Genomic DNA, 17,951 nt, shown 5'->3' on the forward strand with positions numbered 1-17,951 from the left:
CTCCTGAGTAAAATTCCCCCAGCGGGGCCCAGGAGCGTTATTCTGGGAGCTAATTACTGACCTTGCTGGAGCCGTACCCACAAATGGAGACAAACAGTATCAGAAGGAATTGATTTGGCTAATAGAACAATGCATTCTTAAAAAAAACACTGTTTCACAGCCTTTTGGCAAATGGCAAATGCTGCAATAACAAAATAGACTACTAAGTTTAAAAAAAAAATTTAAAAAACCCCACAATAATAGACCAAAAAAGAAAAGGAGAGGAAAACTATGCTCTAGTGAACAATCAAGTAGAGAAATTGGAAAAGCAAAACGCTGTTTATGTTTCAAGATTATCTTACTTGTTATTTTTATTATTAATCACATAGATTGCACAGAGCTTTCCAAAGCATGCATAAGAGAAGGCGTTTAATGCAGAGCTTTAATAATCTAGATAAAAATCTGCTGTGACTGCTCCATGTATGACTAGAGGTTTCAGGTATCAGAATTTCACCAATAAATTTAGTGAAACCATGTGCTCTTTTTTTAATGCTCATTTTTCTCTTTAAAGTGTAGTTGTAAATGAGTATTGCTTTATTATGCATGTTTCCTTTAAAAGTGAACATGACTCCCTTTAGGGGAATTCAAGTAATTTGTTGCCACAGTAATCTTTTCTATCCTGAAATGTTAAATACTTGGCTTTCCTCCATGCCTTTGCCTCTCTCTAGTCTGCAACTGTCATTTTCTCCCTTCTTACTTTTATACGCAGTGTTCAGATGATTTTTCTTCTCTTCCAGTTCATGATTAGGTTACAGCCAGGGCTGTCCCTCTGAGTCACCTCTTTATTTTCTCTTCTTCACGTCTTGTTCAATTTGTAAGCAGCCTGCATGTCTTCCATTCAGTATTTTACCTTTCTGCATAATTGTTGCTTATTCTTTCTCTCTATTTGTTTGTAATATATTTTAATTAAAATATCTTCGTACTGGCTATAAGCAAGGATTTGTTTATAAACAAAGATCTTGCCCAGACTTTTTTTCTTGTCACAGAATTGCATGGTTCTTGAAGCAATTACAATTAGGCACATGAGCTACATCAAAAGTACATTATTAAGGTCACAAAGCCACGCACTTAAAAATTGACCTGTATAATACGCATGAATTGACCTGTATAATCCTAATTCAGCCTCTTTCACACAAGCAGTCTGCATTACACAGTAGTATAGTCATTTGTGCGTAGGTTTACTGCCTCATTCGGTCCATAAGCTGTGCCTCTTCTGGGGAGGAATAAAATGAAAAAAAAAAAAAAAAAGGCTCCTGTATGTAGGACTGCTGCCTCAACTTTTGCTATGTTTGGTAGGTTTATTCCTTCTGGGAATCTCGGTGCCTAATTCTGCATCTGCCCAGAGCTAAATTTCCTTTCTGCTCGGCAGAAGCCAGGGAAGCACAAGCCCGAAGTTTGCGTGAATGTGGAGCACGGCGAGGGAGGCAACAGGGACGGCACCAACCCAGAGGGATAAAATGTGAATCGGTGAGGGGCTGGCAGCACTGGCTGCCAAAAAGAAGAAAGGAGAAGGGGCAGTGTCCTGGGAGGATGGCCAGGTGGCAGGACACAGGGCGGCCTCGCTGCTGCAGCATGCTCCCACATCAACTCTCTGATGAGCTGCTGCCAGCCTCCCCTGGGGCCTTCCCCCAGCCCTGCCCACGGGCCCAGGACCCCATTTCAGCCCAGCCTGCTGCCCTCAATCCCTGCTCACGGCTGTGCTGGCCTCCAGCTCCGACACAGCCCTGCCCTGCCCAGCCACAGGCCCTGCCTAGTCAGGCCCACTCGTGGGCCCATGTCCTGGCCCAGCCCCAGCACCAGGGAAGTGCCTGGGCTGGGGCTGCCCCCGGCCTGCCCTGCTCCCTAGCTGTGGTGGTGGGACAGGCCCTGGCAGGTCTCATGAATCCTTTGGGATGCTGGATTAGAAAGCTAGAGCAAATGGAGTGTGGGATGGCACGGAGGAGAGACCGTCTCTAGATCGAGGCAGTTGGTTTCTGTCATCCAGGGCATTCATATCTGTTCAGGCTGTGCTACTGAGGAAGGCACATCTCAAGCTTTCACAGCTTGTCACAACCATGTCTTCTTCATTTTCTGGACACCGTGCCTGAGACCTAGGGCCTGAATTTCATGAGCTCTTGGAGCTGCAGCTGAAGGCACCAGTTGTGCTCAGATATATAAAGTTTTGCATAACACCACGTACCCTGAGAGCCAGGTCCCAGGCATCCCAAATGGCCTCCTGGCAGGCCCAGGGAGGTTTTTGTTTCTCTCAGTCTTTTTGAGTCAGCATCCTGTTCCTGAGAGAGATAAATCTTTCTTTTTTGTTGTTTTTTGTTATTCTCGTACTGTATTAAGCCGTTTACAATGCTTAGCTGGCTGGTGTTAGTAAAGCAACTGTACACTCTAGGGGTAGACACTACAAAAATAGTCTCGAATTATATACAATTAGGCAGGCCAGAGACCACATGTTGGAGGGAATTTTAGATAGGACTGTGCCACAGAGCCTGTATACGAAGGGGGTCAATTCGTATCATACCATGTCCTAACGCTGGGATTTCCTAGTTTATGAGTGTTCAGTTTTGCAATCTTAATATTTTCACAGATTTTTTGTGTATAATTTGCTTCTTGTTGTACTGTTTGTCCCCTTTGCATTCAGGAATAGGAACTTTTTTTAATGTATTGTGAGCTGTTAACAAGAAGGTCCTTGAAAACATGCAAGAGAGAGGTTTTCAGTGTCTGTGCCTGGTAATATAATTTTTAAGATCAACTTCGAGAAATACTCAAAAGAGTAGTTTAGCAAAGACCCTGTAACCTGGGCTGGAGCGTGCTCTGTGAGGCAGGCTGATCAGCAGGTAAAGCTGAGCTCTGAGGTGTTCAAGATAGGCTCGCAGAGGTCTGCATCTTTAATGATTTAACTGTAAGAAGCCTTTAATGGGTGTGCAGAAATGGCTATTTTAAAAGCTTAGTATCTTAGCCAAATTTTGGGTACAATTTTATGAGGAGTCCTAAAGTCAAATTCTTAAGCTGCGGGCAACTTGATGTCAAATCTGAAATTATTGACACACAGCACAAGAATGTTTGAAAATTTCTAAGGAAAAGTCAAAGCAATATATTCTCTTTTAGTCTCATTCAAGGATGTCCAGCATGGAAGGTTTGAGCTGAAAAAATAGTTTTTTAAAAATTACAACTAAAATTAATATCCTGTAATGGAGAGGGCTTGGTTGTCAGTCCTGCTTCTAACTGCTTTATAGCATTTATAGTAAAATCTTGTAACAAATAGGAAAAAATACAGGGGAAAATTGAACAAATAAAAGTTGAGAAGGGGACAGGAACAAGTCTTTGGACTTGTTTGCAATATAGTAGAAGATTTCATGTTCAAGTAAGAGAGTATTTTATTATCTTTTCTTATTGTTGCAAATATATTTGTAATAAATTTTCAAAACATTACAGGCTCTTCAGCTTTTCAAGTCCAAAACTCTAAGCGATTACACTTTCATGTGCTTATCTGTTGGAAAACTTAACTTCTATGGCCATTAGCAGTGATGGAGATTATGTGTGTGCCAAGAATGTTTAGGTGCTTTCCAGTTGATTTGTAACCATTTTGTACAGATAGAAGCATAAGTTAAAAACCCAACAAAACAACCACCAAAAAAACAGTAGAGACTGGGTAAATGTTCAGATGGTAATCTGGGCTGAGATCTGGACTGTTGTTACTACGCTGCAAGTGCCATCTAAGTTAATTGATTTGAAGCTAATTCAGATATGTCTATATGAGGGGCATCCAGAGATCCATTGCAGCATAGACACACATTCAATCTGAATTGTTTTGTCAGGTCTTTTAAACTAGTAGAGGATATATAGCTAAATTAGCAAGAATTCACCATTTCAGTATTATTCAGATGTAAAATAAGAATGGTTCATATTTTATGTTTGCCAAAAACACTAAAAGTTAACTTTAAGTCCAGTAACTTTCTATGTAGTGATACAATTCTTGGGATGCCTGACATCAACATCTCAGTCTAACCTCTGTTTGCTCTTTCTAGGTCTGCAGCCATACACTAATTACAGCTTCATGCTTACTGCATGCACATCTGCTGGGTGTGCTTCTAGCCAACCACTTTCAGGTCAAACTTTACAAGCTGCTCCTCATGGTAAGGGAAAAAGACATTCTTACAGAACTGCAAAGAGGTGGTCATATGGGCTTGTATTTTCTGATGGTTTAACAAGGTGCAAAACTCCACTATCATCCATCAAGCTATCATATATAAATTTACACAAGAGAATCCGTCTCTCTTGGAGTATTTGTATCTTAACACACTCTTTATACTGACTGCCTGGCACTGCATTTCTACTTTCTTTTTGTGACAGTTTCCCCAAGTTCATCTTTAAGTTAGCGAGGTTAGAATTAGCAGATGTGTATTTTCTAAAGCACAAATAGATATGCAGATACAACTGGGCATATAAAGGCTGCAGCCTTTGGCCTTGTCCTCCATTAATCTGTACCTTGTCTAGTTGGTTGCATTTGGTATAGGATAAATACAGAAAGTGTGTTAAATTCTGTCATTCTCTCTGGTCATGTTTTATGCTTTCATTACGTTGCTGAAAGCAACAGCACAAACTGTGGGAAAGGAGAAAAACCCCTTATTGTTTCTGTCATAAAATTAAAATAGTGTCATTGTGATGTTAATAGGGGTATGGCCAAAACCTCATCATATCATAGTCAGCTCAACAGAAGTGGAAATCTACTGGAGTGAACCAAAGAAACCCAACGGACTCATTACTCAGTATCGATTATTTCGTGATGGAGAACAGATTTTCCTGGGTGGCAGTACAGACCTGAGTTTCACAGATGTTAACCTGCAGCCTAACAGTAGGTAAGGCACGTTAAAGAGCTCTGGTAATATGTGAAAGGTGTTCAAGATATAGGTATGTGTGTTTGTGAAATGTACAAAATATAAGTTACTATTTTAACAAAAGAAAAATCTCTTACAATATTACTTAATTACTGAAAAATTGGTAGAGCACTTCTAGGAGGTTTCCAAATGTTGGAAAGCCTTAATCAAAGGACTTCTCTTTTTCCTTTTCTGAGAATAGGTCATTCTGATTCAAAGAGGGGAAGGCTTTTTTTTTTGTTTTCATTGGGTGGTTGTTGGTGGCTCATTGGTTGTTTTTTTCCCTCATGGAATATACTTAGAAAAATTTAAGTCTTTATATGGCAGACAGCACTGCACACGGTTTATAATGTTTCTGTGCATATTGAACATACTGGCTCAAAAGTAGCAGCTGCTGATATTTTTATAGAGGCCATTCTGAAATTGGTTTTGACAGTTTTTGAGTCAATACTTCTCTCTTATGTAAGCTAATGTGAATTTTAGTATTAAAATTATTATTATAATAAGTAAAGAGTTACTTTTCTCACATTAAGAAAACTTAAAGTTGAAAATCTTCACTAATGCAGTATTTGTAATACTCTTTGTATAGTCTATTCACTTTAAATTGGTGAAAATGGAAATGTTCTATTACTGAGATGCCTAAAGCTTCTAACCGTAGTATCTACTGATCTTTTTGTGTTTGCGCAGATATGTTTACCAGCTGGAAGCCAGCACTTGGGGAGGCAGCAACACTAGTGATAAATATGTTATACAAACACCAGTAGGAACACCAGAGAAAATTCATGTCCCATATAATGTCACAGTAATTGATGCATATTCTATATTTCTAGCTTGGGACGTGCCAGGTAAAAATGTATTTCTATGTCGTACTTTGTAGCAAAATGAAAGGATGGAAAAATTAGTACATTCAGGCAGGCAGCTGAATCTTTCTGATATTTTTATTCTTCGTATTTGGTTTTAGTGTTTGTGTGATTTAAATAACCAGTATCTAAAGCTGCTGTTTCCTAGAGACATATTATTTTAATAATATTGACCTATATGCTTGACATAGGTATTGTGAGGATTAGCTGATCAAAAATCCATATGTTAATTTGATCTTGTAAACTATTATTGAGTGCAAGTATTAAGGAAAAAAAAAACAATTACAGTGAAAATAAGTTTTCCCTTCTGTTCAGACTAACCTGAGTTATTGACAGGGAAACCTGGCAACCTTTTGGGCTGATGATGTCTTGATAGCTATCTTGGCAATTAAAATGTCCAATTGTCCTGCTGGTATGCAATGTTGAGCTCCTTTAACAAAAGGTATAAGAGTGTAACACAGAGATCCTGTACTAGCTTTGATCTGATTGAGTAAATTTTATTCGCCAGAGCACCATAGTGTTATGTGGACATGTTACCTTGCAGGAGGGTGGGTCAGCAAAGGCCCAGAAATATTTTTCCTCTTGTTGCTCTTCTCCTGAACATCACCAGGTTTTCTTGGCCTGCTACAGAGGTAGGCTAAGAAGGAATAATTGAATAATAGCATCTTTTTATATGAAAGACTCTCCTCTGTTTCATTAATATAGAACATAGCTTAAGTGATTGGTGTACTTTACTGACATTATAAAAATGGTATGCTGTAGTTACTGTGAGAGCATTGTAAATGAACAATTTTCTGTCTAGTGTAGTTCAACTCCAGCAAGGTGTTTTCTAGTTTCTAGATATTGTTTTTTTCAGTTAAAATGAGGTCAATTTTTTTAGAAACTTCAGATGTTTGCATATTGCAATAACAACAATATGTGTTTTATCAATGAACTCAGGGAATTTTTGGATGTCTCCTCTTCCTAATTATTTAAGATGTTCTTTCCTTGCATAGCAGTCACAGTAGAGTCAATTCGCATTAAAAATAAAGTCACCTAGAAAAAATATTTTGCCTTCAAGGCTGGGATCGCAAGTGTTGTGGCAGTGCTTAGCAGCGTTCACCCTACCCATTTAAGCAATGATTAATAAATCTATAATACCCTGAGCTGTCAATCTTTTAGTTTTCAGAAGCACAAAATCCATTATAGAAATGCTATAATATATGAAAAAGATTAAAATCTTAAATTAAACTTTTCCCCCTACTGCCTGAAAGGATTTAGAACCCAGCAGAAGGCAAGCGAATTCGAATGGCATATAATCTAGTTGGTTTTATTGGAAAGTGACTCATGCTGTATTATAGTTTTGATAATAAATACAATTTAGAGTACAAAATATTCAGCAACATTATAAATAATTTTAAAACATAAGAATATACTGGAATAGTGTAGGCTTGTGAAGAGTGGGGTGTTTCCCAGAAAAGCTTGTCCTTGTTCTAGACCTTTTCTTTTCCAGCTGCTCGAACTCCTGTTACTTGCAGTAGGTTACAAGCCTGCAAGGAGAATCAGGCTCCGTGTAGTACATTTGGTTATGTTGCAATTAAGATTGTGCGTACAAAGGTTCATGTATTCCTGAAACCACACGATCAGAGGGGTGAGGAGGAGGCTGGACATTATGGCTCTGTAAAGGATGCAGTGTTGATGTATTCACATGGCTGTAGGAATCATTCTCCTCAGTCAGGGGAAAGGCAGATGTCCTTCTTCCCAGGTACTGGGACGCACCTTGAACACTTATCTCACTTTCGTGGATATTTGGTGACTCAGTCCCTTCCTCTCTGCCTTCTCATTGTGGGGCCAATTATTTAAGTTTTTAAGTATGAATAAGGGATTTTTTTCATACAGTGCCCCTATTGGGTACACACGAAAGCAAAACTTGCTGTTCCATTTATTATAGCACCTCAGGGCCACTAGCTGATCTTACAGGAACAGGGAGTACTAACAGCAGAGAAATGTTACTAAATGCTACTAAATGCTACTAATGCTACTAGAAGAAACCCTATATGCAGAAGCACAGGTACATGCAGAAGCTAGGAAATTAATTCTTGACTCTTCATAATCCTGCTTCATGCTCATTCTGAGACCTTTGTGCTCCTAGTGTTTTTTTCTCAAGAGGAAGACTGCCGGGGATGCAGGTGGAGGTTTATTTTGGAGGTTCTGATCTGCTGGAATGGCATACATCCCATTAACAGGTCCTATGCATGCAGACGTCTGGGGCCACATACATCCCCAGCTTGGTAGGATTAGCCTAAAGAGTCTACAACTTTTTGTCCTTATTTATGTCATTGTGCATGGAGTAACTTTTTTTTTTTCTGATCTATTTTTTTCTGTATATGAATCCTTGTTTCACAACAGGCTATATTGAGATAATATAGGTTTCCCTTATAAAAACAGAATTCAGCATTTGTTATAAGGATTGTCAGGCTTGGCAGTCACTCTTGGACAAGACGGTTATTTTAATTTGTGTAGTCTCCATGAAAAGAAGTGCTTTTTATTAACCAAGTTTTGATGAGAGGGTAGTTGGTCATAGTGTCTTCCTGTCTGTGGATATCAGGGATGCTTTGGCATTCTATTTTCTTACCTGCTGTAGTAAATTTGGATCAAATAATCACCCTCAGGATTAATTACGGGCATCATATTACACAGACCTTCCTTTTGCATGGCTTTAATCACAATGTTTCAACATCTGTAACGTATCTAAATCTTATGACTTTATAGATATGTAGCATTTCAAAACTCCTGACTTAGCTAAATAGCAAGGTGGCCGAGCAGTGGTTAAAGTGATGGATTCAGAAAAAATATTTGACACACCTCACTCACTATGGAAAATAGGACTTTATTTTCTGAAATAGGTATCCCATTATCTTGTGTTGCATTGCCTCAGTGCACAGACCTCAAAGGTACGGTACATTTCACAGATACGCTACAGAAGGATATGTTACAATTATTATGGAACAACTATTAGTGCCATGGATAGAAGCAGAAAAGCTGAATGGAAAAAAACCCAACCACATAATTCTCCCAAGGCATATCCTTAAATGTTATTGACAGGTAGGCAGGTAGCCATCCTGCATCAACTCGTTGACAGCCCCACTGGTCCTCACTGGGGGCCTGATTCTTCTAGATATCTTCAGTTGCTGCTCGTGATACCATGAAAGCTGAACATGCTCAAAAGAGGATCCTGTCCTCTGCTCCTAGGTTACTTGCTTCATATGTTAATGATCATCTGGATTAAAATGTCTTCTTTCATCATGTTGTAACACTCTACTTCACCTCTGGGTTTGCTTATCAAGTAGAATGAAAGTTGTATAACATGTCTGGATTCCTACTTTAGTCTTCTTGGGATCAAATTTGGTATTTGAATGACATTGATTTGTCTCTTAGCTTTGTCTCTTAGCTTCCCCAGCTAACCTGGTTTCTCCTTTATTGGTGGCCTAACAAATTGTTCTGACTTTTGCTAAGCCAATGTTACATTTCTTCGTTTTTATTTTCTCATGTAAATTATTGTTTACTCCACATCACTGTAGGACAAGCTTTTCAAGCTCAATGTCCAAAGTTCTGCATCTTGAAATCAGTTAGCATCTCCAGCTGTTACTGTCTTCAGAGTCTTGTTGGGAATACTTGATACAACCAGAATAAGACATCTGGATATTTGAAGCTTAATGTAAATACTTAATCTCAGGAAGCCAAATAGATTGTTTTATTTTGCGAAGTTAAATATTAAAATATAACTTTACTCTTACTTGTTTTTAAATAAAAGATATGACATTCTTATTTTAGTATTTGTTTACTCTAAGTGAAACAGTTCAGCTATTTTGCTTTAATTGTGATTGGGTTTCACATCATATTAAACAATTTTTCAGCAATTGACTTGGTGACCAGTCTGTAAAAGAGACTGTGGCTTTTTTCCCCCAATTATAAGCATCTTGTGCTGCAAATTCTATTTTTGACCTACCCTAGTTTTGAAGTACACAGAGCCGTCAACCCTAATTTGCAGAGTTTTGCACAGAATTGTCCATTAACTGTTATCCAAATATGCCCACAAAAAAACAAGATTTAGTTTGATTGACTTGTCCCATTGCAAAATGTGCACCTGCTGTGAAATGAAGTCACAGAGAAAAAAAGTAGAATAATTTAACTTTTTTATTTGTAAAGATAATCAGGGTTTTTCTGATTACATCTTAACTTCATAAATGTTAAATAACCTATCAGCATCTAGTTGTTGTAAATTATGAAAAAGAGTATTGCTGGGAATATTAACCAACTAAATCCTTGTTCTTTAGTGAACATGAAAATGTGTTATGGCAGGTTGTCATTGTGCTCATGGTAACTTTGACACCAAATAACAAAACTGCCATTTGCACTTAGGGTAAATTGGTTCACTTGTGCTTTTACGGTTCCTTTTATTCTGACATAAATTTATGAACTCTGGAACTAACCAAGTCGTGTGGTTTCCCAGCTGACTTTAACAAATATGCCCATTTCGTTTCCTTCAGTCATCAGAGCACACAAGGTAGTAGTTTCAGACTGGCTGCAGATGCTGAAGGCTACAGAAAAAAAGGGCTTTTTACAAGTTTCTATGTTGTATGAGTATATATTTTTTATTTTTCAGATTATAAAGCAATCCTTTCATCTTAGCATTCAATGAATTTCATCAAATTGTAGAAGGATTTCCATTGGATATTGGAATGTTGCAGGATGTTTACTTGGTTTTATTTACAATTTCATGTTCACTTCTTGAGAATATTTTTTCTCAAGAAAAATTGGTATCATTCCTAATTATTGGTATCATTCCTAATATATTGCAGCATTTAGCAGAATTTAAAGATTTTGCATTTTGGTTGTTTGGATTTTTTTAGCATTTCTGCTGAGATATGGACTGAATGTTGAACATGGATAGGTCAATTATTTTGAAATAAGTGTCCTTTGCTGCATATTGATGGCTGGATTCAGCTGTCCTTGTTTGTATTTAATCTTCCTTGGGAAATCAAGCATTCTGAATAGTTCCAATTTCAAAGGTTTCTGGTGAATTTTGCCTAGAATAAATGCACTGATCAGATGCACAAAAGTGACTTATGTGTCACTTTCATAAGACAGTGGGTTTTTCTGGCTGGAATATCTGGTCTGTTGTCAGGACTGGAGAAGAAGAGGACCTTAACAAGGAGATTAAAAAAAGGTTTCTATTTGATGTGCTGTCTACCATTTCAAGCTCTTACTTTTGGATCTTCTGTTGTGTCCTTTACAGGCACTCCAATTATAGGAAAAAAAAAAAAAGAAGAAAAAAGGTAGTTTAGCTGTAATAATATATCTTTAATTACTGGTATAATTATACAACACACACTCAAGTGCACTCTTTCAGAGCATTTCATCTTCCACGTATCACAGACAAAAAATAATTTTCTTTTTTGCAGAAGCCATCTACTTCAAGATCACTTCTCAGAGGTTTACTCTGTAACATCCTGCATGACTTTAAAAGTTGTATTTCTATTATTCCATTCTTAATTATTAGATCTTGGTGTTTTCCTTGAAACTTTTACACTGAAAAAGGAAAATTTTACAGTGGGATTTTTGCACTTTCTGTCTCCTTCTCCCTCCATGTCTTCCAATGACTAATATCAGCATCTTTTTTCTTCCTGTAAGCTGAGCAGTTGAATAAGATTGAAGTCATGCCTCCACTTCAGGGCTGTCTTTTCAGCTTTTTAGTGTAATGGCATTTCCTTTGTCTAGCATCTAGTGAGGCAGCAGCATCTTATTTCTTTGGGATTTTTATGTCCTCTTTTTCTTCTGAGAATTGTAAAAACTTGGTATTTCAAAGATTTTTCTGATCTTCCAAAGTACATCAGTTGTTTATAGTACCACAGGTAAACTTGAAATCTCTCTGATTTCTTGTAAACTTTTTTTTTTTAAGTTAATGTGCGTATTCACATACATACTTAGCTAAAAAAATCCATCTAAAAGGTGCACAACAGTGGAAAAAAATGCTCTTTGTAGCTTCAGGGAAATAGTATCAATGTAGATACTTTATCAGAAAAGGACCAAAACTACAATTAGAAGAAAGAATGGAGTTGTTTTCCAAAGTTACAAAAGGAAAGATTCTCAAGATTTGGAGAAGTCTCAGAATTGCTCATAGGCATCTCTGTGACATCTAAAGTAGGTATTGTGTTGAAAGATAAATGTGCTCTTACTAATCAAATACATTTTGACTCATTTCAGAAAGGTGTCTTGTCTACTTCGTACTTTGTTCTTTCTTAAGACTGTGCCTTATGTGACTTCAGAATGAAGGAAGCACACTTAACCACTCTTCTTTGGTTATTCTCTTGGTTTTATGAAATTGCTGCTGTCTGCATGGAACAGTCTATAGTGGACAAAAAAATAAAAAGCCTACAGCCCATTTCCTAATTACAAAACCAAAACAAAACAAAACAAAAAAACCCCTTGAGAAGTCACGTGGGAGGAAACAAGAGAAGATCCAGGAACGTCTGCCAATCATTCTGAGGGGATGGCATATGGCTTAGCTTGTTCTTATGGAGAAACTGACTTTTTCAGCTTCTCAACAGAACTGGAAAACTAGGAATTGACAGCATGGGAAGAGGAATAGATGGGGAAAATGTTTGAATTAAAACAAAACAGTAAAAATTGAGTTGTTTTTCTTCAGTAAAAACTAAACTGTTTTTATATCAGTTGAAATTATATGTTTCTTGGTTCAAGCTAGTGTATTGTACTTTACTGGTAAAGCAGGCTAAGAACCTACACTTGGCTACTGCTGCTGGGCTAAAAAGGATTACTTTGCTGAATGGTGGCAATTCACTTTTTTGATCATATGACTCTATATTCAAACAGCAGTGCTTAGTAGCTGTTGCCCCTCCAAAATAAAGAAATAAAAGCTGCCTGGTTCCCAGTCATAAGGTCACTCTTCCCAGAAGTAGCAATTGCAACACAGGCATTGACTGAACTGAATTTTGATTTTTAACTAAGAACTGTAATGTCTGTCTTCCAGTTGTGATCTGCAGATGGATCTGTTTCAGTTTATAGTTACATGGTTGTAGTTTCCAAAAGAGGCAGTAGGTAAAACCTCCAGAGGGAGCTTACATTTAAAATTGCATATGATGAATGCCTCTTTGAAGTTGTCCTGCACTGTTGTTAGTATTTCAGATAATCACTGGTTCTTCTCTGTTTCACAACAGGGATATTCATTGTCAATGTGCCTTTGGAATACAACATCTTACTAAACGCGAGCAGTCCCACTCTACTGGTGAAGCCAGTAGGACGTGCACATTTTGCTTTTGTCGATGGCCTAGATCCCTACACCCTGTATGAGATAAGAATACAAGCATGCCAGAATGGTAAGATGATTTTAAAAGACTCACTTCTGTGACTGGAAGGGAATGGAGATTTTCCAGATAGATTCAACTCAGTAAAACAGATAAAATCTTTTTCCTACATTGGAGTCAAATGTTTACCTAGTAAAAAGAAAGCCTAGCGCTGAATGAAGCATTAAATATTTCTCCATGTTATATTATTAACATTTTAAATGGAGAATTTTAAAATGTGGTTTAGGTAATATGTGTCATTTTATTAAAAGCTCTTCACAAATAGCTTAACAATTTTTGAAAATGTGCATACAGAACAAAATCAGTTCTGTAACTGTTCACCAACAAGAAGTGGTAATCATAAAGACAGGAGAGAAGAGCCCAAATATTACAAAATTCTTTGGCTTTAATGGAAATTTTCAAAATCCTATTGAAATAAGTCTTTCTAAAACGACACTTTGGAACCAATTCTCTCCTCACCTGCACTGGTGAAAATCAGGAGTAATTCATCAGTGGAGTTGCAGTAATTTAAATGAGTATTTAATAATGAAATGAGGTGAAATGAGGCAGCATTTCATCAGGACCTTCTTTACTTGACATTCATTTGCTTTTACTGTATTTTTTGTTGAGGAAGAAGCTCTCATCACTAAGCAAACTTCTGATTTTGTAGGTGGGTGTGGAGTGGGTGGTCAAACATATTCAAGAACTGCTGAAGCACCTCCTAGAGAACTGAGCCCACCTATCGTTAAAGCAATGGGATCTGCACTCATAGAAGTGAAATGGGCACCACCTAAGAAACCAAATGGCATCATTACTAACTACTTTATTCACAGGTAAATGCTTTTATCACCTCAGATTCTTAGTCTTACTGAACTGTTCATTTCTTTATTCCTTGATATACTACGAGCTGAAAAAAATTGTAGAAATATATGGTAAAATATATATTACCTTTCAAATGCTAAGGTAAGATACTGATCTATGAATGGACAAATCGAGCATAAGAGCTGAGACAAGAATCATTTTCCTGATCTACAAATGACAAAAAGCAGGTGAAAATGTATTTTTAAAAATTCAAAGGGACAGACAAAAATTGTAAGATAGATACTCTCTCTGTGTTTACCCAGACCACTAGGTACATTCTTCAGTCCTCTCTGATAGACAGTTGAGAATTTTGGAATGGAAACAGGAGTAATTCACCATTTCTGAGATTTTTAAAAGCAAAAAAAGGTATCTAGGTTCCTAACACAGATCAATTTTCCAAGATAAATTATGTTCCTCTTTGTAAGTAAGTAATCTGGAGTGTGATTACAGTGCATCTGTTTATGTTCCTTGGTGTTCGTATTCAGCTGCCCTGTCTAGGTGGTTGACTGACACATCCTCACTCCCTATGAGGAGCTTCATAAGTTCTGCGTGAGGATTTTTCTATATAGATAGCTGTGTTTAGGGAAGTATCGAAGTAGCAGAGCACTGATATCTGCTGTGCCCATTGACCCTTTTTTAAAAGCTCACTGAAGGGACCTTCTTGAATAGCTTCAGAAAGTCAGAGAATATAAAACTCAAGCCATGTATTGGAGAGGAATTTAAACTCTGAAGTTCCTGGTTTTCCCAACTCTAAATATGTGTGGTGAACACATGCTGGGCTGAACCTAGCCTCCCACAAAGAGTTTGGGACATTTTATTATATTAGAGCTGTGACTGAGAAGACAGGGAATCAAATTACCTTTTGGAATCAGCAGTGATAATTAATATGAGTTCACTTTTGCCTTAAACACACCAGTAGTCTCTAAAAATTCCTGCTTTCTTGAAATATCCTTTTGTTTGCTTTTTTTTAATTGTCTGATCAAAAAACCCAAGTCCCTCCCCTGTATAAAGAGGAATAAAGTGTATGTTATAGCCCAAGACATGTCTTCACTCTGTTGGTTTTGTAAATAAAGCTGATGATTACTGCTGCTATTCCATGGCAACCATAGAAAGGGAAAACAGGAAATATAATGCAGAAAGCCTGCTTCAGTGAAAAATACTGTAAATTGAATTTGACAGCATTTGATGGCATTTGATTATTCTAGTCACAGCCAAACAATGATATAAAGAGTAATATGAAACAGAATGTGTTACTGCCTAGCAGACTCAAAAGCAATAAACCTTCCTCCAATGTGACACAATCACTTCACAATCATAATTGTAGCCTGTTTGATACCTCTGAGTACAGCAGAAGGGCACTGACTGACATAGATACATTTTGTTTTTTATTTAAAGTGAAATGAAAATGGCGCACTGGGGCTCCAGATACAATCGTTATATTCACCTACATAGGCATGAATCACTTGGCAGTTATTTCAGCTGAAGTTTAAATGTGCTTAGACAACAACAATATCAAATCTTTCTCAGATAGCTGCAAAAAAATCAGAAATGGGATGTAAGCACATAGTTCTTTTTCATTTTGTAGTCACACATAACCTTACATTGTTATAGCAGCAAGACTGCAGTATTTCTATGGGAGGTTATGGCATGTAATTTCTTCTTCATCATGTGCCTCTTCCTTACTGCATCACCACCAAAATAAATTCATTTAACTCAAAAGCTGGAATGCTTGGGGAGCTAGTGTGTGTGCAGATCTTTGCATTAAAATGGCAGGACTCGTGCTTTCCTCTAGAATCATAAAAGCACTTGCAAGTTTGCAGCCATTTTGTTAGAAACCAAAAAATTAAAATGTTAGTTTATGATGAAAGCGATGGTGACATTTTTTTTTTATTCATATAGCAGTTTTAAACACAGATCTGAGGCTTTTAAACTTTTCTAGCAAAGACCACAACTTAGAAGAGATTGTGAATGAGAAAAGATCTGGTTCATGAGACAATCACCCAATCTACTTTTTTTCCCGTTTATCATTACATAACATCCCTGTGACAACCACAGAAATTGCTACTCTGGAAAAATAATATTATGGAAATAGGTGATGTATTTCTTGCTGTATTTTAATAAGGTATAGGTCACATCAGCTAATGGAACTGCTCTCTGTTGACCACCAGCATGCACTGTGTAGGATGCACATGAGATGACTCTTAAAGAAATATTGCCTGTAAAATTATAAGTATTTTGGTTCATATCTTGCTTAAGGGAGTGTCTGAATTTCTGTCAAAGTGTCTATGTCATGGTCAGTAAGATTATATTATTTAGTATATATATGTGAGATTGTAGTGTAGCTCTCATTAGCTGAGCAATCCTGGTGGTGAAAATATAGCAGAAAAATCAACAGGCAATTTAAGACAGAGGACATGTCTCAGTGGCTGTTGACTGTTGTGACGGAGGACATGTCTCAGTGGCTGTTGACTGTTGTGACTTACAGTGTAGAGGCTTCTAGACTGATTCATTGCTTACCCTTGTACCCTTAACCATGAGCTGCACCAAAGACAGCTTCCAAGACACATATATTAGTAGATGGTTTAATATAAGAATCCTTATGGATGGATATGACATTGAGTATAAGAACTCCTGAAGGGTTTTATTTATACCTGTAATTGATATAACACCTAATCTAAACTAGTATGTTACATGCAATAATCTCAAATTCCTTTTGTTCACTTTTTGACATCAAAACTTGTAAAAAAAAAAAGAAAAGGAAAGAAAAATATACAAACTACATTAGTATAGATTTCTTGAATCCAAATGGTAAGTGAGGCTGCTTTGTTTAATTTGATGTGAAACTGTGGAGGGGGAACATTGTTGATGTTGCATTATTTCCCCACATTTGACAATTTGATTCCCCAATCGTTTGAATTTTACCCCAGGACTTCTCAGTGTTTCTAGAAATAACTCACTACCACTCTGGTAAGGAAAACAGCAGGCACTGCTAAAACATGTACTTTTGTTGCATGATGAAAGGTAAACATATGAAGAATAATTCTGGGTTGACCTGCAAGACCTCAGGGCTTCACTGAGTCTCCTTCCACATAAGAAAGCTGAGGAGTGAGTGTTGCAGTTAGTGTTGCTGCAGTCCTCTGCATACAGCTCTATAGTTATCTGTCACAAAGAAGATTATATTCTCCTCTTTATGTCAGCTGGCTCAGATTGGCAGTGGGGCAGGGAGAATTTGCCCTTATAAAAATAACTGTATCTGAGCATCTTTAAAATGAATGTAAGCAGCAAATCAGACTATGCAGATTAAGAGACAGCTTCCAGCTCTTGGAAATGTTATTCTCCTTTGCAGCTCATTGTACATAAGAAACACTTCCAGTTAAATGAGCAGTTGAATCTTAAATCTTAAGACGATTGAAATGATTACAGACTGTTCAACCACTTCTGTTCAAAGTTTATTCATACATGAAGATATTCTGGGGTTTAGCACTACAGATGGAACCATTTACCTAACCATAAGTTTCATTCATTAAATATTCAGCAGTAATAAGATCTAAATACTTAACCAGACTACATTGTACAGCTTTGCTTGTGGATGAGCTTACAGTTGGTGGCATAATTTGATCTTTCAGTGTGAAAAAACTGTTTATCACAGAGTTTCAAAAATTTATAAAACATAAATTTGTGTATTCATTTAAGTGCCATACTGCTTGGTCAGACAAGACACATTAAAGGTGACTAATGCACTAAAATATACCCTCTTTTCACTTATCTACAGAGATTTTTTTAGGCATGTTTTTGAGTACACAGGGAAAAGACTATATTTTTAAGTGCAGGAGAAAGACGTAGTGATTCACCTTTCAGAATTATGTGTCTTGCATTAAGTCAGTGAACAGCATCTAAGGGAGAGTTCTGCGTAAGGTTTAATTTGTCATTACAATAGAGCATGGGGAAGTGTATTAAAAATAGCTGATGGAATTTTGGGG

The 17,951-nt window shown here is 37.2% G+C and overlaps 1 protein-coding gene across 1 annotated transcript in view; it reads left to right on the forward strand.

Moving 5' to 3' along the window:
- Nucleotides 1-17,951, forward strand: part of USH2A (usherin) — a 396,109-nt gene that overhangs the window by 320,782 nt on the left and 57,376 nt on the right. The window contains 5 exon segments of the mRNA XM_050894852.1: nt 4,059-4,166; nt 4,706-4,889; nt 5,595-5,752; nt 12,985-13,143; nt 13,781-13,943. Of these exon segments, the coding sequence (XP_050750809.1) occupies nt 4,059-4,166; nt 4,706-4,889; nt 5,595-5,752; nt 12,985-13,143; nt 13,781-13,943 (772 nt within the window).

The sequence above is a fragment of the Gymnogyps californianus genome, chromosome 3 (assembly GCF_018139145.2).
Source record: "Gymnogyps californianus isolate 813 chromosome 3, ASM1813914v2, whole genome shotgun sequence".
In the NCBI taxonomy this organism is placed as follows: domain Eukaryota; kingdom Metazoa; phylum Chordata; class Aves; order Accipitriformes; family Cathartidae; genus Gymnogyps; species Gymnogyps californianus.